The sequence below is a fragment of the Canis lupus genome, chromosome 13 (genome assembly GCF_048164855.1).
Source record: "Canis lupus baileyi chromosome 13, mCanLup2.hap1, whole genome shotgun sequence".
NCBI lineage: Eukaryota > Metazoa > Chordata > Mammalia > Carnivora > Canidae > Canis > Canis lupus.
In genome coordinates, this window is record NC_132850.1 from 43,458,963 (window position 1) to 43,479,632 (window position 20,670).

At 47.4% G+C, this 20,670-nt stretch overlaps 1 protein-coding gene and 1 long non-coding RNA gene across 6 annotated transcripts in view; one reads left to right on the forward strand and one right to left on the reverse strand.

Annotated features, from left to right (window-relative positions):
* Nucleotides 1–735, reverse strand: part of LOC140603001 (uncharacterized) — a 39,066-nt gene extending 38,331 nt beyond the window's left edge. Inside the window, exon 1 of the long non-coding RNA XR_012006027.1 lies at nucleotides 462–735. This is a non-coding gene — a long non-coding RNA (uncharacterized lncRNA). The remainder of the gene's footprint in view (nucleotides 1–461) is intronic.
* STAB2 (stabilin 2) overlaps nucleotides 1–20,670 on the forward strand; it is a 138,711-nt gene that overhangs the window by 8,138 nt on the left and 109,903 nt on the right. For all 5 annotated transcript variants that reach the window (XR_012006020.1, XM_072773381.1, XM_072773379.1 and 2 more), the window contains exons 4-6: nucleotides 9,021–9,106; nucleotides 9,877–9,946; nucleotides 16,536–16,631. Coding sequence is in view for 4 of the 5 variants with exons in the window: in XM_072773381.1 (XP_072629482.1) it covers nucleotides 9,021–9,106; nucleotides 9,877–9,946; nucleotides 16,536–16,631 (252 nt within the window). In the remaining variant the exon portion in view is untranslated. The remainder of the gene's footprint in view (nucleotides 1–9,020; nucleotides 9,107–9,876; nucleotides 9,947–16,535; nucleotides 16,632–20,670) is intronic.

Below are 20,670 nucleotides of genomic sequence, written 5' to 3' on the forward strand. Positions count from 1 at the left end.
GCTCAAGGGCCGCAGCTACTGGTGCAGAGCCAGGCAAGAACACAGGCCTGTCCCGAGGCCCAGCGTGGTTCTAACCCCCTCCTACCCCTGTCTCCCCAGTAACCACTGGTTATGCCGGATCTGTGGCTGGGAAGGCCGCCTGCCGATCGCAGCCTGTCCCCAGGAACTTGCTGCTGTCACCATTAGCCAGGTGCCTGTCACTGCCGGGACTTTGTTCCATGACACCAGGGCTCCCCAGTCCAGTTCTGTAGCTGAGGGACGGTCACCCCCCACCCCTGCCCCTCCCCCCCAGCCCCCCACCTCCGGGCCTCCCAATACTGCACATACCACGCCCTGCTGCTGGGCCTGAGGGTTACAGCCACCTCCCCCACCCCCCCATGGAGCCATCAGTGGCACAGGACACCAGCTACGTTAGCTGCACACACACAAGAAGCACTTGTACAAACTATTCATGCTTTTACCTGTGACTCACATGTAAGCGGCATCTGTGTTCCATGCAGTAAAGCTGTCCTTCAGCTGCTGCTTTGTCATCACAAAACGGAAGCAGTGGTGCCGAGGGGCCTGCCTCCGGGTGGTGCTGCGGCTCGGGTGAGCGCATGTGCAGACTCTGGGGTCCGAGGAGGCAGCAGGCGCTCAGAATAGGCTGGTTTGCACCTCTGGCCCCCGTGGTTCGAGTCACTGGCTGCCCTTCTCCCGGGGCCTGTGTCTAGCTTGGCTCCACCTTCAGGTGCTGACCTGCTGTGCTCTGGCTTTGGGGTTAAGGACGCAAAATCTTGAGTCAGGCCTGATTGCAGTGCTCATTCCAGAACTCACCAACCACGTGGTGTTAGGCAAGTGATTTACCTCTCTGGGCCTCGATTTTCTTTTCTCTTCTTTTCTTTTTTAAGATTTTATTTATTTGAGAGAGAGAGAGAGTGAGAGACAGAGAGAGAGAGACAGACAGAGAGAGAAAGCAGGAGGGAGGAACAGTCTTCCCACTAAGCAGGGAGCCCAATGCTGGACTTGATCCCAAGACCTGAGCCCAAGGCAGATGCTCCACTGCTGAGCCCCCCGGGCTCCCCTGGGCCTCAGTGTTCTCATCTGTTACCTGGGGTTGCTGCTGCTGATGATGATGTCAACATCAGTCTTGCCTTCCTCAGGTGTGTGAGGATAAGACCATGCGTGTAAAGGGCTTAGCAGCAGTAAATGCTCACAAATGCCACCCACCTGCTAAAGACCTGATAACTAACCCTTGACGCTGGCAGCCTGGGGATGACATCCCCGTGCATCCCATTGTTTGTGCAGTTCACGGCCTCTTGGCTCTATTATTTTTCTTCTCACAATTGTCTGCGGCCCCTGTCTTTTCAGGTGCCTCGTGCCAAAGCAAAGGCCTGCCCTTTGGGGTGCAGGGAACATATGCCATCCCTCTGCTCAGGCTGCTCTAACCAAACCTGTGACAGTAGATGTTGATTTCTCATCACTCTGGGGCTAGAAAGTCCAAGACCAAGACACTGTGGATTTGGTCCCAGCGGAGGCTCTTGTCCCTGCCTCACAGATGGAGAGCCCTGTGTCCCCACATGGCAGAGAGAGAGAGAGAGAGAGAAAGAGAGAGAGAACATGCACTCTGGTCCCTCTTTCTCATCTTGTAAGGACATGAATCCCATCATGGGGCCCCCACCCTCATGACTTCATCTAAACCTAATGACTCCCCAAAGCCCCACCTCCCAATGCCATCCTGTTGGGGTTTGGGACTTTAGCATATGAACCTGGGGAGGCACATTCAGTCCATGACAGTAATTACTGACCTTGGCCTTTCCCCCTGGGTCACAAGCCACTGGAGGAAGGCTAAGCCAGGATGAGGCACCTGCTAAGACAAGCCTCCCTCCCTCACAGAGTATACTGTTGAGGCCCTAGAAGCTTCCCAGGAGACAGCACACGAACACCTACCCAGCGGGTGCCTTCACCCTCTGCACAGCCAACGCAGGCCCCCATGGGCCCTAAGTAAAGCGGACTGCTTTGTTTCAGTGGGAAGTAGCTGTAGGGGCAGCTCTTCAGAGGTGAGGCTAAGACTTGGAAGCTGCTCTTAGCAGCCCCTTCCTTCCGACGGCAGCAGGAACGAAGGCCCCCTTTCTGCTCAGGCTCAATCTCATGTCGCTTTCCTATGAAAACACAAAGAGAAAGCATGAGGAGCTCTGAACACCACTGTAGGCATTCAATGAACCGAAATTAATTGCTTAATTAAATGAATGGCTTATAAAATCACGTAAGCCGTGTAAAATAGTTTTGAGCTATCCGTACAAAGAAGCACGACTCTGAGCCCTTAAGGTCAGCGGGAGCTGGGTGAGAATCCTTGTCTGGCAGCCTGGGACCTTGTTAGCCATCCTCTCTCTGCCTCAGGGTCCTCTTGGCAAAACGGTGGTCTTGACACTTCCCAGAGTAAAGAGTCATAGTTATTAGTTGTGAAGCATATGTGTAACGTCCTTGGCATGTCACTCGAGGCTTAGACTGCTAATAATGATAGTAATAAAAAGAACAGCACAAAAAGGAGACAAAAACAAGACAAGTTGGTCTTTCTTTTTTTAAAGAAAAAAAAAGATTGTATTTATTTATTCATAAGAGACACAGAGAGAGAGAGAGCCAGAGACACAGGCAGAGGGAGAAGCAGGCTCCCTGCGGGAAGCCCAATGTGGGACTCGATTCTAGGACCCTGGGGTCACACCCTGAGCTGAAGGCAGATGCTCCACTGCTGAGCCCCCCAGGCGCCCAGTTCATTCTTGCCTAATGCTAAGGGCTCAGTGTGTGAGATTCCCTCCCTTGCCCTCCCCCTCTGCCCTCTGCCCCCTGCTTGCACCCGCGCACTCACAATCTCTCTCTCTCTTCCTCCCTCTCAAATAAATAAATAAATAAATAAATAAATAAATAAATAAAATCTGAAGAAGAAGAAGAAGAAGGAGAGTCCAGGATTGGATAGTCAATGTAGATTTGACCTTATGAGAAACCATCACACTGTTTTCCTTTCTTTTTTTTTTTTTTTTTTTTTTTTTTTTTATTCATGAAAGACACAGAGAGAGGCAGAGACACAGGCAGAGGGAGAAGCAGGCTCCATGCAGGGAGCCTGACGTGGGACTCGCTCCTGGGTCTCCAGGATCACACCCTGGGCTGAAGGCGGCGCTAAACCCCTGAGCCACCCAGGGTACCCCTGTTTTCCAATGCGTATGCATCATTTTGTCTTTCTCACCAACAAAGTGGTGAGAGTTCCAATTGTCTAGCACCCTTTCTGGCACTTGATATTACCAGACTTCTAGAAAATGTTGCCATTGTGCACGATGCCATTTCATTTGCAGTCATTTTAATTTGCATCTTTTCCATGCACTTATTTGCTATTCACGTATCTTACAAGTCGTTGTTTCTAGAACATCTTGAGAGTTCCTTAAATGCTTGAGAGACAAACCCTTCATGTGATATGTGATTTTTAAATATTTCTTCACCGTCTGTGGCTTGTCTTTTCACTCTCTTAACACTAACCTTTGATGAGCAGACGTCATTAATTTTGGTGAGGTCAAGTAGATTGATTTTTCTTTTATAGATCGTGTTTTTTGTGTTATATCTAGAAATCCTTGCTTAGCCTAACATCACAAAGATTTTCTTTTATCTTTTCTTCTGGAAGCTGTATAATTTTAGGTATTGTGTTTAGGTCTAGCATCCGTGGTAAGTCCATTTTTGTGGATAATTTGAGATATGGCTCAAGGTCTGTTGTTTTACATAGAGATACCTAATAATTCCAGCATCTTTTCTTGAAAAGACTATCGTCTCCCCATTGGATTGCCTCTGGACTGTTGTAGAAAATCATTTGCCCATCAATGTGTGGACTCTGTTCTGGCCCAGGGACCGGGGTGCATGTCCCTTCATCATTCCACACCCTCACAATTACTGTAACTTCACACTGAGTCCTGAAATCCGCCAGTGTAAGATCTCCAACTTAGGCATTTTCAAAATGATCTTGGTTATTCTAGTTTCTTTGTTTTTCCACATAAAATTTAAAATCAGTTTGCCAATATCTACCTGAAAGTCCCACGAGAATTTTAACTGCAACTACATTGAATCTGTAAGTCAGATTGCATAGAACTAACATATTAAAGTATTGGATCTTCTAACTCATAACCATAACCACACTGTATCTCTCCATTTATATAGGACTTCGTTTCTTTCTTTCTTTTTTTTTCTTTTTTGTCAATCTTTCATGAGTTTTAGCTTACAGATTTTGCACAATTTTTATTATGTTCATACCAAAGTCTTTTACGGTTATTAGTACTATTTTTTTTAATTTTTTTTTTATGATAGTCACACAGAGAGAGAGAGAGAGGCAGAGACACAGGCAGAGGGAGAAGTAGGCTCCATGCACCGGGAGCCCTACGTGGGATTTGATCCCAGGTCTCCAGGATCGTGCCCTGGGCCAAAGGCAGGCGCCAAACTGCTGTGCCACCCCGGGATCCCTATTAGTACTATTTTTAATGGTGTATTTTTATTTCGATTACCAGTTGTTTCTTACTAGTTTATAGAAATACAATTGACTTTCGTATATTGGCCTCATATCCAGAGAACTTATTAAATGTATGCATTAGGTCTAATAGCTTTTTAGTTTTCTCTGTAGACAATCATGTTGTCTAAGAATGGAGACAATTATATTTCTTCTTTTCCAATACATATACACTTTATATCTTTTTTCTTACTTTATTGCACCATTGTTGATGTATTATCTGTTTTGTATATTATTGGATTCAGTTGGCCACAAATTTGTTTTAGAACTTTTTAATTTTTGCCTCAGATTTTTTTAAGGAATGTTTATATGTATGCTCATTAGAGATGCTAGTCTGGTTTTCTTATTAGTATTTGTCAGGCTTGGGAATCAGAGTAAGAATGCTCTCTATATAGAAGGAGCTGGGAAGTACTCTCTTCCTCAAGTTCTTGGAAGAGTTTTTGTATAACCAGTATGATTTCTTCCTTAAATGAGAGATATATGCCCCAGAGAAGCCATCTGGCGTGGAGTTTTCTTCGTGGGAAGGATTTTAACTTCAAATTCAACTTTTCAAATAGATAAAAAAAAAAAAAAAAAAAAAAAAAAAAGATGCAGATCTGACTCTCTTGAATAAGAGAGGGAACCAAGGCAGGTTAAATTGGAAAAGTCTGAGATTACATATAGTTCTAAAAACATTGGATAAAGCTGGTGGGGAGCACCCCAGCCAAAGCCATCTAACAGAGGAATCTGCCATCCTGTGGCAGTGGGCCTGCCCTGATATCCCTGCCGTGCTCATGCATTGGCTGGAAGCAGATATGGGAAGCATGGCCTCATGAACAGGATGGTTGCCAACAGAAAAATTATGCTCCCACAGTGCACATCTGAGAGGTGCATTTTCATAGCAACTCTACCTGGAGAAGGGCCTCAGGAATCTATCTTTGTAACAATCCTTCCCCCCACCTCCATCTCCACGTGACTAGAAACATCTGGTCCAGTGAATCACCCTTAGAGGAATAACTGCTTAAAGTTTTACAAGAAGGGCTTCCTAACTGTGTCCAAAGGAAAAAAGGGGCCCAGACTTTGTGGACATAGCATCACACTCTTGGGAACTCAGATGTGAGACGCTCCCTAATTTCTCTGTGACCAGCCTCTGGCTTATAATTATATTCTTAGTAGATGACTTTGCCTTGTTTTCTGCTCTATAAGTTATCATGAGGCAAGGGCCAAGCAGAAGGGACAACCCCGGAGGATGGAAGAGTTGTATCTGCCTCAGGAGAGGGTCTGGAAGAGCATGTGTAAATGGGGGGAAAGGTACAGGCAGGGGGTGGAGGGAAAAATATGTCTGGGCAGCAGGATAGACAGAAAAAAATGGCAGATAAGAGAGGAGGTGGTCCAGTGCAGGGAGGAAGCTAACAAACAAAACACAAGTGTGAGACACTGGGATTCTGGTGTCATTGCCTGCCGAGTAAAAATGCCCGGGAGAGCATTTCTGCAAGTGGCCCTGGGTGCTGAGTCCCAGGGCTGGGGAGGCCCTGTGTTCTTCTGAGCCAATCCACAAGGCAAGGTATGGGTCCCCCAGTGAGCACATTGCACACCGAACCATGGGCAGAGGCACAGGAACCAAGAGAGGGAAACTGTGGCAGAGCTGTCACCCCTCTGTCTTCCTGGTCCTGCCCAGAGGTGGTCCTGATTCCCAAAACACCATCTCAGCCCAAGAAAGACCTAATAGCAGAAGAAAATGGAAGAAGAGCTGTCTGACAGCCAACAATCTATGGAAACGCTCTCAGCACACCTTGCTCAGCCCTGAAAATGCAAGTGCTTCAAGGGGGTTTCAGATGAACTTCAAAGTGTGTACCTGGCACCTGCTCAATTAGGCCCTCTCCTTCCTCTTCATCCCTACCTCCCGCTGCTCTTTTTAGGATAAAGGCCACCATCTTTAACAAGGCTCTTCTTTAATGACCTGGCTGTTGCCCCCTCTTAAGACCAGATCTAAGTCAACTGGGCCTTGAGGGTTAGGTTGTTCAGAGTCAATGTCGGTAACTTCCAGCAACTGGATTGAGGAAAGCTCATCCCAGTTTGCAAACTAATATTTGTCTGATTGCCTTTTAATCCATGCCTCTCCCCAGTACACTGGTAGGACCATGTAAATAAGGGACCCAGTCTGTGTGCTCACTGTGTACATCCAGGACCTGACAGAGTCCTGATTCAAACAGATGCCTAATAATTCATTTCCTGAGTATTGTTATCTATTATAGCACTAGTCTCAAAGATCAGAAACTAGAGAGGTTAAGGAGTGTCCACTCTAAACAATAACAACCATTTATTGAGCACCTACTGCAACCTGCAGGAAGACACTTGAACGAGTCTTAGAGCCATGCATTGATTTTCCCAAAAGGGTACATCTGGCAGGAAATTTAATTGGGGCTCGAACCCTGGAGGTCCTGATTGCAGAGTCTGGGTTTCCCAGGTGACTTATAAATATTAGCTGCATGTCAGTGTGTCTTCTCCTTTGCTTCCCTCATAGACGCGTCTGTTATCTGTGCTGTGATGGGGTTGCAGCAGTGCTTGAGGAGTCTATAGCATAGCGATGAGCAGCGTGAGCACCTGCCAGTGTTTGAAGCCTGGCTCCAATCTTGTCATGGGAAGGAAGGATACACACTCAAAATGTGTAATTTAGACTCTGCAGGCAAGAGGGGAGCCAGAGGCAACACTGTCCATGGGTGTGGAGCTTGACTGTCACCTCCCCAAACCTACAAGTTATCAATGCTTTTTTAAAGACCTAGCCTCATAATTCAAGTGAGCCATCAGAGTCTCATTAGGAGAATGGCTTTTCTCTGTGGTTATAAGTTTCTTTTTCCAATGACTGTTTTTCAACTTCTGTGGGTGCTGGTTTCTTGGAAGACATATGGCGGAGCAGGCTTATGGCACAGAAGCGCTTTGTCAAAGGGTGTAGGCGAGGAGGAAGGGCTGGCAAGTAGACACTGCTGGTAGAGCAGGGGTGAGTCCCTCATCACCCCTGGCCAGCTGGATGGCTTCGGGTAAGTCACTACTCTACTACTACTTTGGGCAAGTCACTCTACTACTCAGTTTCCTTTTCTAGAAAATGGGGCTAAAAATGGGCCTTAACTGCAGGGGCTTGCTTTGAGTAGTCAATGCATGCACCCTTGATTATGATCTAGACCTCCGTGACATTAGCCATTTTGTGGAAGGCATTTGACTCACTGACTTTGATTTGGGATAAGAGCTGATCCTGCCTCATTCACACAAACATTTCATTACCGTTGTGTGACTTCCATCTGGTGCTGGCTAATCCAGGCCCCTTATTTCAACAGTTAGGACTTGCCCAGGCCAGCATGAAGCCCATGCTGACTCAGCACTCAAAGTGCAGGACAATGGCGAGTAGAAAAAGGAAATGCTCTTCAGCCTCATGATGGTAACACCTGAAGCTTCACTTACCCATCCTGTAAATAAATCTTCTGTCAGGTTTTGGACCTTGTAATATCTGACTCTCTAGCTCGATGTCCCTCTGTCCCAACGTGGAAGATGGTGTGTGACACATAGTAGGTATTCCCTGAATGTTTAGTGAACAACTGAAATCATCTAATAAGTGTCTATAAAAGCTCCCATTCAGATCTGGGCCGAAAGTATAAATCCATACTTGTTAGGAAACAGCTTGTGAGCAAATCTAAATTCCTTTGCCACATAAAGCACCTCATTAATTGGCCCCAACCAGCCTACTAATCCTCCTCCACCTGTGCTTCTCCCATGTCCCAACTACCGAGTTCTAACCCCACTAAACCTTAGAGCATTCCCAGGATGGGTCATGCCCCTTTACAACCTTGTGGACCCGTACACATTCTCTGTTTCTGAAATGCCCTTACCTTTTAAGTGTGGTCAGCTCCTACCAAGCCTTCAAAACCCCAGCTTGAATGCCTCCTCCTCCAGGATGTCCCCCTGACCTCCCAAGGTACATCGATAATCCCTTCTCTGGAGTCCCTCAATCCCCTGTCCAGAGCACTGAGGAAGAGGCCAGCTTTAAGGTCGTCCTCAGGGCGGGACTAAAGTCCTAGCTTTGCAACTTGGGCCAGTTAGGTGGCCTCTCTGAACGTCAGTCTTTTCATCTGCTAACCTGTACCCATAGCAATGTCTCAGGGTTTCAGTGGGAATAATTTAATTAGAGAATTAGAAAGTAGGTGCCCCTGGGTGGCTCAGTGGGTTAAGTGCCTGCCTTCAGCTCAGGTCATGATCCTAGGATCCTGGGGTCCAACCTCAGCCTCATCTCCCTGCCCAGTAGGGAGTCTGCTTCTCCCTCTGCCCCTTGCCCCACTCGTGCTTTCTCTCCTTCTGTCTCTCTCTCTCTCTCTCTCTCTCTCAAATAAATAAATAGAATCTTTTAAAAAAAATTGTAAGTTTCTCATCCCTGGCAGCCAGCACACTAGCTGGCACATAGTAGATGCTCAATGCATTCTTGCAAAATGCTGTGTGCGGTCATGCATGGATGACTCTGAGCCCTCTGATCCCCTAGAGTGTCCAGGAGGAGCGAGATCCCCCTGCAGCGGCAGGGGCAGCTGTGCAGAAGGCATGGAAGGAAACGGAAGGTGCTCTTGCCAGGTAAGTTCTGAGACATGTTCTCCTTACCTGTCATCCTTCCATAGACACATATACTCCAGGTGGAATCTCTAAGAAGTAGCGATATTAATAAAAAGAATGTAGGATCTGCAGCAAAATGATCTCTTAGGGGCTGCAGACCTTTGAGAGAGTCACATCCCCCCTCAGCCTTAAGCACATCCTTCTATAAAATTGGCTTAATCAAAATACTTATGCAATTGCATTCATTGAAAAAGTGCGATGAGATGATATATGTGAAAATATTTTGTGCGACTCTTCAGAGCCATGGAAATCACCATGTTTGTCCCCATTAATAAGCACCACTATCAGCAGGCTAGGCAGTGGTCAGCAGTCAGCCATTACCCCATGAAAGTGACCTTTTGTGAGCTTCAAGCCTTGGATAATTAAAATGCAGAGAAATCCTTCTTCAAAGGATGGAGCTCAGTTGTCTTCAGAAACACAGAAGTGAAAGAGTGTTCACTCTGGAGTGAAGTTATGATGTGACTGCTTGCGCTCGCTCTCTGTGTACCTTCGGGTGACAAAGCAGCTCCTTCTGAGGAGCTCCAGACTCTTGGTGAACAGTGGTGCAGGGGTTAGTGCAAATGTTATAGCATAAAAACAGCCCAGTATGATGGCAGAAGGAGAAAGAGGAGCTTCAGGAAAGGACAGGTACAGTTGAGAAGCAAGTGCTGACAGGCCATGAGTTAGAAATCCAAGGGCTTCACGGAATGTAGAGTACTTGGGCCTCATGCCATCTCCCTGCTGTTCCACAGGATGGGTTTGGGGGAACGGCCTGCGAAGCCTGTGCTCATGACAACTTATTCGGACCCAACTGTTCAGCAGGTATGTCTGATTTCTGTGTGATCAAATGCATGTGTGAAGGCCAAAAGTCAAACCTGGCTGATGCCGCTGAAGGCCCCAGAATGGCTGTTCCTTGGTTGGTGGCGGGAAGGGGTGCACCAAACTGTTATGTAGACCCAACTCAACACAGGCAAAACAAAGAAGTGACAACAAATGCAGTCTTTGGAAGGAGAGGCAGTGTCTTCCGTGGCTCTCAGCACCCATGGCAGCTACTCACCAGTAGTGCTTTCTGTCAAATTTGGCAGCATATGGTTCCTGCCCTCCAGGCCCCAGGCTCCAATATCCACCTGTTGCTTGCCCTGGAGGTCTTTCTGGTCCTGGTTTCAGCAGAGACCTTCCTCCTAAGAGCCTCTTCTTCCATGGCAGGTCCCACCTCATTCAGTTCCCTCCTTTTGGGAGTTCTCAAATACCTCAGGTGATCAGGGATTACTGGCTCCATTTTGCAGATTAAACAAACAAATTGATACTGGCTTGTGCATTCTCTTGTTTCTCCCCAGAAGTAGATCCTCAGGCAAGGATTTCAATACAGGTAGCATATTTGCCATGTGACCCCAGAGACATCCAGAAAACGACATAGGGAAGATAAAGGTGACACCATCAAACTGGAGACAATTAGATGATTAGAGCTGGACGCCCCAGGGAATCGGGGAGTCAGGGTCAAACATTCATCTTAGAGTCGTCCCACCAGAGGGAGCAGGAACCACAGTGTGGGACAGAATAAGGACCCCTACCCCTCCAAAAAATGTCCACATCCTAATCCATCGGACCTAGGATTATGATATTTCACATGGCAAGGGGAATTGTGGTTGCAGACGGAATTCAGGTTGCTGATCATCTGACCCTAAAGAAATTATCTTAGGTTATCCGTACCCAAAGGTCCTTGAATGTGGAGGAGGAACGCAGGAGACAGTGTCAGGGTGCTGAGATGTAAGGAAGACTCTGCCAGGCTTGGCTGGCTTTGGAAACAAAAAGGAGCCGCAAGCCAAGCAATGAGGGAAGCCTCCAGGAGCCGGAAAAGACAGCGATGGATGCAGCTGCCAGCGAGCACTTGGGCAGAACAGCCTTCCTAGGAAGGGCCCTCAAGGGACTGGGGTGGCTGGTGCAGCCTGGAGAATGTGGGATGGTCAGTTGGGCTTGCCAGATTCAGTCTCCCAGAGGTCGTGTCAGGGGGCCTTCACCCAATGGGACCTGAGTTCTGGCTTTTCTGGAAACCCTGATAGACACTGCTTGATTCGAGTACCATTTGCAATGAATCCTATGGCCCGAAAGCAGACATCTCACCCCATAGACCTGCACCCCGTGGAACAAGTCTGACCTGCAACAACGCGGAGGCTTTATCTCCTGGTCCACGGCCCCTTGAAGGCAGGTGCTGACCTGCTCAGGGAGGAGACGCACACCACACTTTAGTGGGATGAATACGAGCATGAATGAGGGTATACATGAATGAACAATCTAGTTCACTCCAGCCATACTGTCCTGACCCGTAGGCTTGACTTTGAGAGGCAGCATGTAGGGATCATCAGGGCCTTGGTCCACACTCAGGCCGGGCCTCAGCCTGAGGGCTTCTAACCGTGGGAGCCCTAAGTTCACCAGGCACATGCTCGTCTTGTCTTCCTCCGTAAAAACAAAAACAATACTGTGTCCCTCGGTGTCATTATGAGGATATAGTGAGAACATCAGCGCACAATACATGTCAGCAATTATTATTTCCAGGACCAATTATTCTCCAGTGACCCCCAAATTTAGGTCTCTGTTCATCCACCACTCCACAGAAGATTATTTCACGAGGGTGTTGCCAAAAAACAAACTGAAGACAGATGTTGGTATTCAGTGTGTTTTTGACATTGCATGTTACATTGAAGGGCGTGCTTCCCAAACCAGTCCTTTCCTAATCATCCTGGGATCTGAATCACATATTTTAGATAAGTATTGGAAAGGGAAAAAAGACAGCATCCAACACTGTTTACTAACAGGAAAGCCAAGGGCAGCTTGGGGATGAAAATCTGGAAAGAAGATGAGCCCGTGTTGCCTCCAAGAAATGGGTGCCAGTTACTGATAAGCACAGATAGACAAGGAGGCTGTGAACGTTTCTAAATAAAGTATCCTCCCTTCACATTGTTTGGGCCCTGGAGGAAGGGGAAGTGAAAGGGGAGAAGGTGGATTAGAAACTTAAAGTTTTAAGTGAGAAACCTAAACTGGGACTCAGGAAAGAAAACCCATTGCTCTAGGCTCCAGTCAGTAGAACTCTGGGAGATGATGGAGGGTCCTAATCTGCACCATCCACGCAGGTGCTTGATGCTCAGAATAGATGGATGGATGAATGGACAGACGGACGGATGGATGAATAAATGGATGGATGGACAGACAGATGGAAGGATGGACAGACAGACAGAGGGATGGATGGACAGATGAATGGAAGGATGGACAGATGGACGGACAGACAGATGGATGGATGGACAGACGGATGGACAGCTGGCTGTCTTGGTGATGACTAGCCTTCTCCATTATCAAGGACAAGGGGGACTCGCAAACCTTTTCAGCTGGGCGTCCACCGGGTGCCAGTATCAGCCCATGCAGGGAGGCACTGGTCCTCAGAAGTGACGTGCTGCCCATAATGGTGTGCTGCCCGTAAGTAGGACAGCTCCATTAGCTGCAGGTTATTTTTAACACTGCCTATAACCTGCTGCCAGAGCATTCTCTTACCCGCTGGTGAGGAGTTCAGCCTTGATTGGCCTCACAGCCAAGGGCTTTCACCTGTGCTGCCAATGTCCCAGCCTGCTCCATGTCTCACTACTGGTCAGGGCGGAAAGCAAAGCTCACTTTCTCTAACATCACCCTCAAATCAATCCCACGATTTTGTCTTGTTAATAATGGTAGCTAGAATCTGCTGAGCACCAGGCGCTGTGCAAAGTTTGCCGCGCATGCTCTTTTTGGATCCTGACAACAACTCTGCCAGCTGGGTCCTCGTGTTATGGATAAAGAGGCAGAGAGGTCACTCAAGGTCAAGCAGCTGTTTCAGAGACAAAGAAGAACTTGACTCCACCTATCTGGCTTCAGAGCCTGGGTGGCCAAACGCTGCACTCTTCTGCCCCTGCTGAGCATCCACCATGTGCAAGGCCCTGACAAATGATAGGACTCTAATGAGGAGACAGATTCGTCCCCCAGGAGCTGGAAGGGCAGGTGACAGTTACAAGCCAGTGTGCACAGCACACATAGGATGCTATGAGGAGAGGACAAGAGAAGCCCACTTGCCAAGGGGCAGGGCCCCAGGGGCTTCGGGCACTGTCCCTCAGACTCACGTGGCCGTAGCTTGGACCATGTTAAAGTCACACACCGCAAGTGTTGTCGTGTCTCTGGAGGTTTGCTGACACCAGTTCAACAAATTCCAAGGGATCCTTGAAAGACATCTCAGAATCCCCCTGCAACTCACTTCTTCTCCCCAAGGACATTTTCTTGGTGATAGCTTGGGACCCTCCACTATGCATCAGGGACTCCCAAAGGCTGCCCCTGCTGGGTCACTGAATCCAGACAATGGCTGTGCCAGATGACAGGACACAGGGAGAGGCTCATACCACGCAGTCCAGAGGGAAGCCCAGTGGCAAAACAGCTCCTACAGTTAGCATCTAAGGTGGGAGCCAGGCTGGGTTACATTCAATTCCCTCTACTGTCTCTTGCCCTCTTCCACCAGCCAAAGGACACATAGGGCCTCAAACCTCCAAGTCCGGCTCCCACTATACAGTTAGCCCTTGAATTTAGGTACTGTAGACTATACCCAGTGCCTCGTACAGTGACTGCCACTGCGTAGGAACTGAGGTGTTTTTTAAATTGAATTAAATTGATCCTTCTCCACAGAGATGAAGTATACCCCGTCTGCACCGCAGTTACCTCTGAGACCAATCTGACTTCTCTCCAGAGCTTCTGTTCCAATAGCCGCAGCCATAGGTGAACATCAAGGTGCTTTGTTAAAACAAAAACAAGGGCAAGTCAGTTTTGAAGTGAGGATGACAACTGCAAATCCAATTTAAATTTTCACATAATTTGAATAAATAGCCTGAGCTAGCTGTGTCCCACTTGCATATGTAGTGCAGGGTTGATGAGCCCCACCTCACGGGGTGCAGCGAGCAGCAAAGGAGATAAATCATGTAAAGCATGTGGCAAAATGCCTAATGGACAGTAAGTACTCAATAAAGGGAAGGGCAGCGCCAGTTCTAGGGTAAGGTGAGGGAGGGACATGCCTCAGGGGCCAAATTTAAGGAGGCATCAAAAACTCAGTAATCGGGCAGCCCTGGTGGCGCAGCGGTTTAGTGCCGCCTGCAGGCCGGGGTGTGATCCTGGAGACCCGGGATCGAGTCCCACATCGAGCTCCCTGCATGAGGCCTGCTTCTCCCTCTGCCTGTGTCTCTGCCTCTCTCTCTCTCTCTCGCTCTGTGTCTCTCATGAATAAATAAAAAATAACTAAATAACATCTTAAAAAAAAAACTCAGTAATCAAGATAAGTCATTTCATTTCTCAGCTAACAAAGGGCCACAAACAGGTGGCTTCCAAAACTGGAATTTAGGGTCTCGGTTCTGGAAGCTAGAAATCCAAAATCAACAGGTCGGCAGGGCCATGCTCCTTCCGAGTGCTCTGGGAGAGGCCCCTGCTATTCCCTCACGGCTTTGGGTGGGGCAGGTGGTCCCGGTCTTGAGATAGCACCATTGCAATGTCTACATGGCAGTCTTGTCCTCTCCTCTTCTTAGGCCCAGTCCTATTGGGCTAAGGCCCATCCTACTCCAGGAGGACCTCAACCCAACTATCGATCACTAGATAGATCAATAGATCTATCATGTCCTGGCATTCATCCCACTGCATTGCGATGGGCTACTTTCTTCTGCCATTAGATGTGGAGGGCTCAGACTTTGTCTTGTTTATCTTTAGGTCATTAATCCCAAGCACTGAACATGAGAGATGTTCAATACATACTTTGAAAGAAGGAAGATAAATTAATGAGTCATCCTGTGTGCTTAGAACCTGAGATGGAAAAAATGAAGTAATGGAAATGAAAAGTAAAAAAGGTTGGAGTCAGGTTGGATAGAGCTTTGTTTGCCAAAGAGAGGCATTTAGATTCCATTTGGTTAGCAATTGGAATCGCTGAGATATTTTGGGGAAAATCACCTGCCATTACTGATCAAATGAAATGGATGGAACGAACAGAGAGGTAAGAACTTGGACAGCAAGGCCAGAGTCTCTTCCTCAGTCTAGTACCACATGACAGTCTAGGCAAGACACCATAAGTTCACCAAGAGGACGGCAGTTCTGATGGGTATCAAGAGCAGGGGATTGAGGTGGGACACATGGCAAAGAATTCAAAGGATTTGAGGTCTTACCAGATGTTTGGAATACTTTATTTATTCTTGCTTCTCCAGCATTTGGTTAGGTTTTTAATTTTTTATTTTTTTAAATTTTTATTTATTTATGATAGTCACAGAGAGAGAGAGAGAGAGAGAGAGAGAGGCAGAGACACAGGCAGAGGGAGGAGCAGGCTCCATGCACCGGGAGCCCGACGTGGGATTCGATCCCGGGTCTCCAGGATCGCACCCTGGGCCAAAGGCAGGCGCCAAACCGCTGCGCCACCCAGGGATCCCCTGGTTAGGTTTTTAAGCAAGTGGATCTTCTTAGTTATGTTTTACTTGAGTTAATATTAAATTGCCTGACATGCACTGAACATGGGTGGTAGGCAGAAGAATGGCCCTGCAGAGAAGTCCGGATCCTCAGCCCTGGAACTTGTAAATACTTCAGGTTACATGGCAGAGGAGAATTAAGGTAATTAGATTAAGATAATAAATTTGTGTTGTTTTAAGTCACAATTCAGTTGTGGTAATTTGTTATAGCAAGAAAAGGAAACCAATAAAATGTTTCACAGAGGGCCAGGCCTACGGTGCTGGTGACCCCATCAGATAGTAAATCTCACCATAAGTGAGCTACAGTCTGAGTGTAAGGAATTGACCATTTATTTCAAATGCCCTTCACTTGTCATTCCTGAAATGATCTGCCAGTTGGCTGAAAAGCTACCTATTTCAAGCTAGAAGTCTTGGCATGGTTATTCTCTGCCCTTCCAAATTTCTTTTTTAAACTTGAACTTCCACATCATTCAAGAAATAGGATTTATCCCAATTGATAGTAGATCCCCACTGCCAACAATAATTGAGCTAATGATAGCTTTTCTCCATTAAACATGACAGGTGTATAAAAACCATTAAGTTAATTCCCTTCTTCAGGCATCCAAAGATAAAGTAAGCAACTTAAAAGTAGAGAAAAGCACTCCAGTGCACTCCAGTGCACCAATACATTATCTCACAGGGATTTCTACAGCGAGCTATCACTATCCTCATTCTATATATAAAAAAAAATGAAACTAATAAAAGGAAAATGAAGCCAAGATCCAAAGCAGAGTCTCTAGGACGTCAAACCCATGGTTCTTCCTGTCGCCTCATGAAGATTCCCAATAAAAACTATCTCAAAGCATCACTCCTCCAGAATCATCAGAAGACTATATCAGGTAATGAAAAAAATCCCCATTTTCTGTCTACAGTGTGCAGCTGTGTGCATGGAGTGTGCAACAGTGGGATAGATGGTGATGGAAGCTGCGAGTGCTACTCTGCGTACACTGGCTCCCACTGCGACCAACGTAAGTACTGCTGGCTTCCTGAATGCCTCGCCAGATCATGTAGGTACAGAAGGATGCATTTCAACTCTGCATTCACATACTAGGGCCCTCCAGGGGTGAGGTACCCTCAAGTATTTTCCTGGGAGAAAACCAAAAAGTAAAAAGATTGGGGGAAAAAGGAAATGAAAGTATGGGAGGGAAGGGAAGGGAATGGGAGGGGAGGAGAGAGAGGGAAGAAATAGTATAGAAGAGGGGAAGTCATGGGAGATTTGAGAGCAATGTTCCAACAGAGCTGTGGTTTAGGAAGGTCAAGCTGGTGGCCGGGTGAAAGATGGAGCAGAGGAGGCTGGACCCTGGCTGATGCCAGGGCAACAAGTCGGCCGCCTAGTAAGGAGGATAAGGCATGTTCTCAATTGCATGTCTCAGGGACAGAACACGTGGAAGTTCCCTAAGGCTAAGTGATTTGCCAGAGGTGACAAAACTACCAGAAAGAAGAGCTGGGACTCAAATCATTTGAAATTCTTTGAACAATCTATCACACTTGGTCCAAGAATTAGAAAGGAACCACAAGGTGATTGAAACAAGGGAAGTTTAGTATAAAGAACTAGTAAGCTAGGGTAGGAGAGTGGCTATGGACATGCCAAGTGACCTCTAGGGCTGCTGGGGCATAACAGAGCAAGGAAAAACTTGGAGAGGGTGGTCGTCCCCAAGGCTAAGCTCACGTTCTGTTGGAGAAGGTACAGTGGCTGCGCACCCGGTAGAGGAGACAGGTGCTGCGTGCCCAAGCTGGCCTAGGACAAGAGCCCTCCAGGGCACTAATGAGCCATGGCCGGAGGGTGAGAACGCAGAGGGAGTTAAGTGTTGTGAGTGTTGGAGTTGGAGTGAGCAATGTCTGTGTGTAGAAAGGGCAGTGGGAAGGTGATCACTGGTTCCAGCTGGGGGTGCAAGGTCACCAACAGACTGTGCACTTAGAGTGATGGCTGAGGCAGAGCATCACTGAGTGTCCTCACACGGCCCCTCACTGGCAGACTATGCAGCAGGGCCCAGCACAAAGGAAACCGCAGAGGAGTCCCTTTCTCCTGCGGGGGCGGGGGGGGGCTCAGCACCCCTATCGGCCAGGCTCCACATATCACTGCAAAGGAGAAACAGAATCCGGTCCATTATCAAAGAGTGGGTAACGAGGGTTGAATTTGGAGCTCATCCAAAGAGAAAGTGGACATTCTTCCTGTGACACGGAGCTCACTTATAACTTCTCCTCCCTCTGGATGTTACTTTTCTGATCTATAAAATGAAGGGATTAGACCAAGATTCAGATTCAACAAATTCAAACTCATTTAATTGAGAGTCAGCAAGGAGCTCTGCACAGTAAGGAGAACGAATAAAACACAGCCTTCCTCCCATGGAGGAGACAGACACACAAGTGACCGACTCAAATCAACAGCAGATGAAACTCAGGTGGACAGGATGATGCCCTCTGTAGATGTCAGTCACCTCCCTCCCTGGTCATTCCTGTCATTGCCCAGTGGACTTATGAGCAAAGACCTTTGGAATAAGACAGGAGACCCCCCACACACACACCCGGAAGCCAGCCTAATGGAGAACACTGACCGATTTGCCTCCAAATGACAAAAATAATTCTACTGAGTCAAAAGATAAATAGACTGGGGCAAAATATTTGTAACTCATGTGGCAGAAAAGTTTTTATAATAAGATGAGGTTCATGAAAAAAAAAAAAAAGATGAGGTTCATGAACCCAATTTTAAAATTTGCCAAAGAGCGGCTACTTCCCGGGAGAAGAAATAAAAAGTAGCCCACGAGCATAGAAGAGGTGCTTAACCCCATGCAGAAAGGCCAGCTGATCACAGATTAATTTAAAACCATAGTGAAGTGATATTGTAGAGTTTTGAAGGTTTGGTTGACGGTTTTGCACACGATGTTACACAGACTGCAAAGATAGAAAATATTCATCTGTGGGTAGGAGAAAAATCATGGTGCTGCCAGTGGGGAGGTGGGTTGCTATAGCCTATGAGGGAAATTTATCTATTCAATTGTAAAATATGCTTACAGTTTTCTGCCCTGGCCCCAAATTTTAGGAATTTACCTGGAAAAAGAGAGGCAAGCGCCAGTAGGTAAAAATATATGCCCAAAGAAATTCACATCGGTATTGTTTGTAAGAACAAAACCAGCTGGAAACAACCTGAATGTCCCTCAACAGGAAGTGTTAAGTGAGCTGTGGAGCACCCCATTCCAGTTGGGTAACGCTCGCTGTTGCAAGAAACAAGCACAAGAATCCCACGGCTTCGCACTAAGATTTCAAAACTGTACCGAGACATCCCAAGCTACCACATCAGACTCACGAGGGTTTCATAGGATATTTTAAACTTTTTGGGGGGAGACAGTGATGCATCTGTAGTAGAATCCTGGGCAAACTGCTAACTTGAGGTAGTTCACGATTTCAGCGTTGGGTAGCACTACATCCTTTCCAGCGATTTCATCTTTACAGAGCTGTGTTTTCAATGGTTGCTAAGATAAAAAGCAAGTATCATGCAGAAATCCTTTGGACTGGACTGAGGGTGGTAGTTTCCTGTCCGACTCCGAGGTTGGAGACGTTGCATCCCAAAAGTTCACATATTCTACTTATAAGCAAATGTGGTTCTTCGAGAATGAAATCAAAATATTTCTCTCTATGTTGACCACGTTGCTTTTTCAAATGGCTACTAAGGTCTCATGACACACTTACTGAATTCCTCAGTTCTGACAACTTACTAAGTGGACCTGGTAGATATTTCTTTTAGACTGAGGCACCATGAGAAAATTAAGACGCTAAGCACCATGACCTGAGAATTTGGGGAACCTCCAGCTTAACACAACAGGTGTGTAATTCGTATTCACTGGGGGTGTCCCCGGCTGACATCTGTTTCCACCACATGGTGGGCAGGGGTCCCGATTGTCCTACTCAGCGCCTCTGCCATTCTGCAGCACCTCACAATGCTCTGTTTAACGCAATGGAAGGAAGAAGAGAGGCAGGAGAAGTCCCTGCTTATGAGATCAAGAATGACATATCCAACTTCCCCTCAATAGTCCATCAGTGTAGTCACATGACCCCCCTGGCTGCAAAGAAGGGTTGGAAATGCAATCCTTTAGAGGGCAGCCACTTCCTGGCAATGATTCTGCTCTACAGAATGATTGAGGGGATATTGTCTACGAATGTTTGGTTCCACTAGCCACTTCTGGGGACAACAAATGAGACATTCGTTGGCCTTTGGAGGGCCGCGCACGGACTGCTCTTTGTTCCAACATCTTTTCAAGGATGTTCATATTGCAAACAGCCTCTGAAGATGGAGGGTCTCTGTAGGGAACCAAGCGTAGGCATGTTTCCAGCCTGTTCTAGCTCTTGGCGGGTTACATTTCTGCTCAAAATTCATCCTCTTTGCCTGCTCCGTGATAATGAAGGGGCATTTGTAAATACGTCTCATTTGCCAGCCAGCGAGGTATACATAAAATCTTATCAAGAGAGAGTGCTGGAGGGACACTGAAGAAAGAAGGGTTTTCTCCCCCTGTTTCTGCTTTAGCTCACTTGCCAGGGCCCCAAGGAACATGGGTTTTTGCCACTGCTCAGCCCTGCACAGCTTCTCCAGGGGTAAGTTCCTGCAAGGCCCTGCTTGCTGCAGTGTTTGCCCACTGTGTACTAATGCTTGACTCAGGCAGCAGCACAGGCCTGAATTCCACCACACAGAGAAGTGCTTGCTGTTCAGTGTGCCTTCTCCTCAGGGCCGTGCATACCAAGGGAGCTGCAGGGGTGGCCACTGGAGGGCCAACCACACTGCCTCTCCCCACACAGCTGGCCCTGAAGCCACCCTGGCCCCAGCCACACACAGGAGTATACTTCACTTCTGAGGGGATAGCTTCTTAGCATCTGGTTCTGGAAGCACCCAGTGGCAGGCAGCTTCCCCAGGCACCAAATGAACCCTGAACCTTGGCACCTTCTTGAGGGTGACCTTCCCTGGAGCCCTCAGAGGAAGATCTCCAGCAAGTCTCACCAGCAAGGCACTTCAGCACT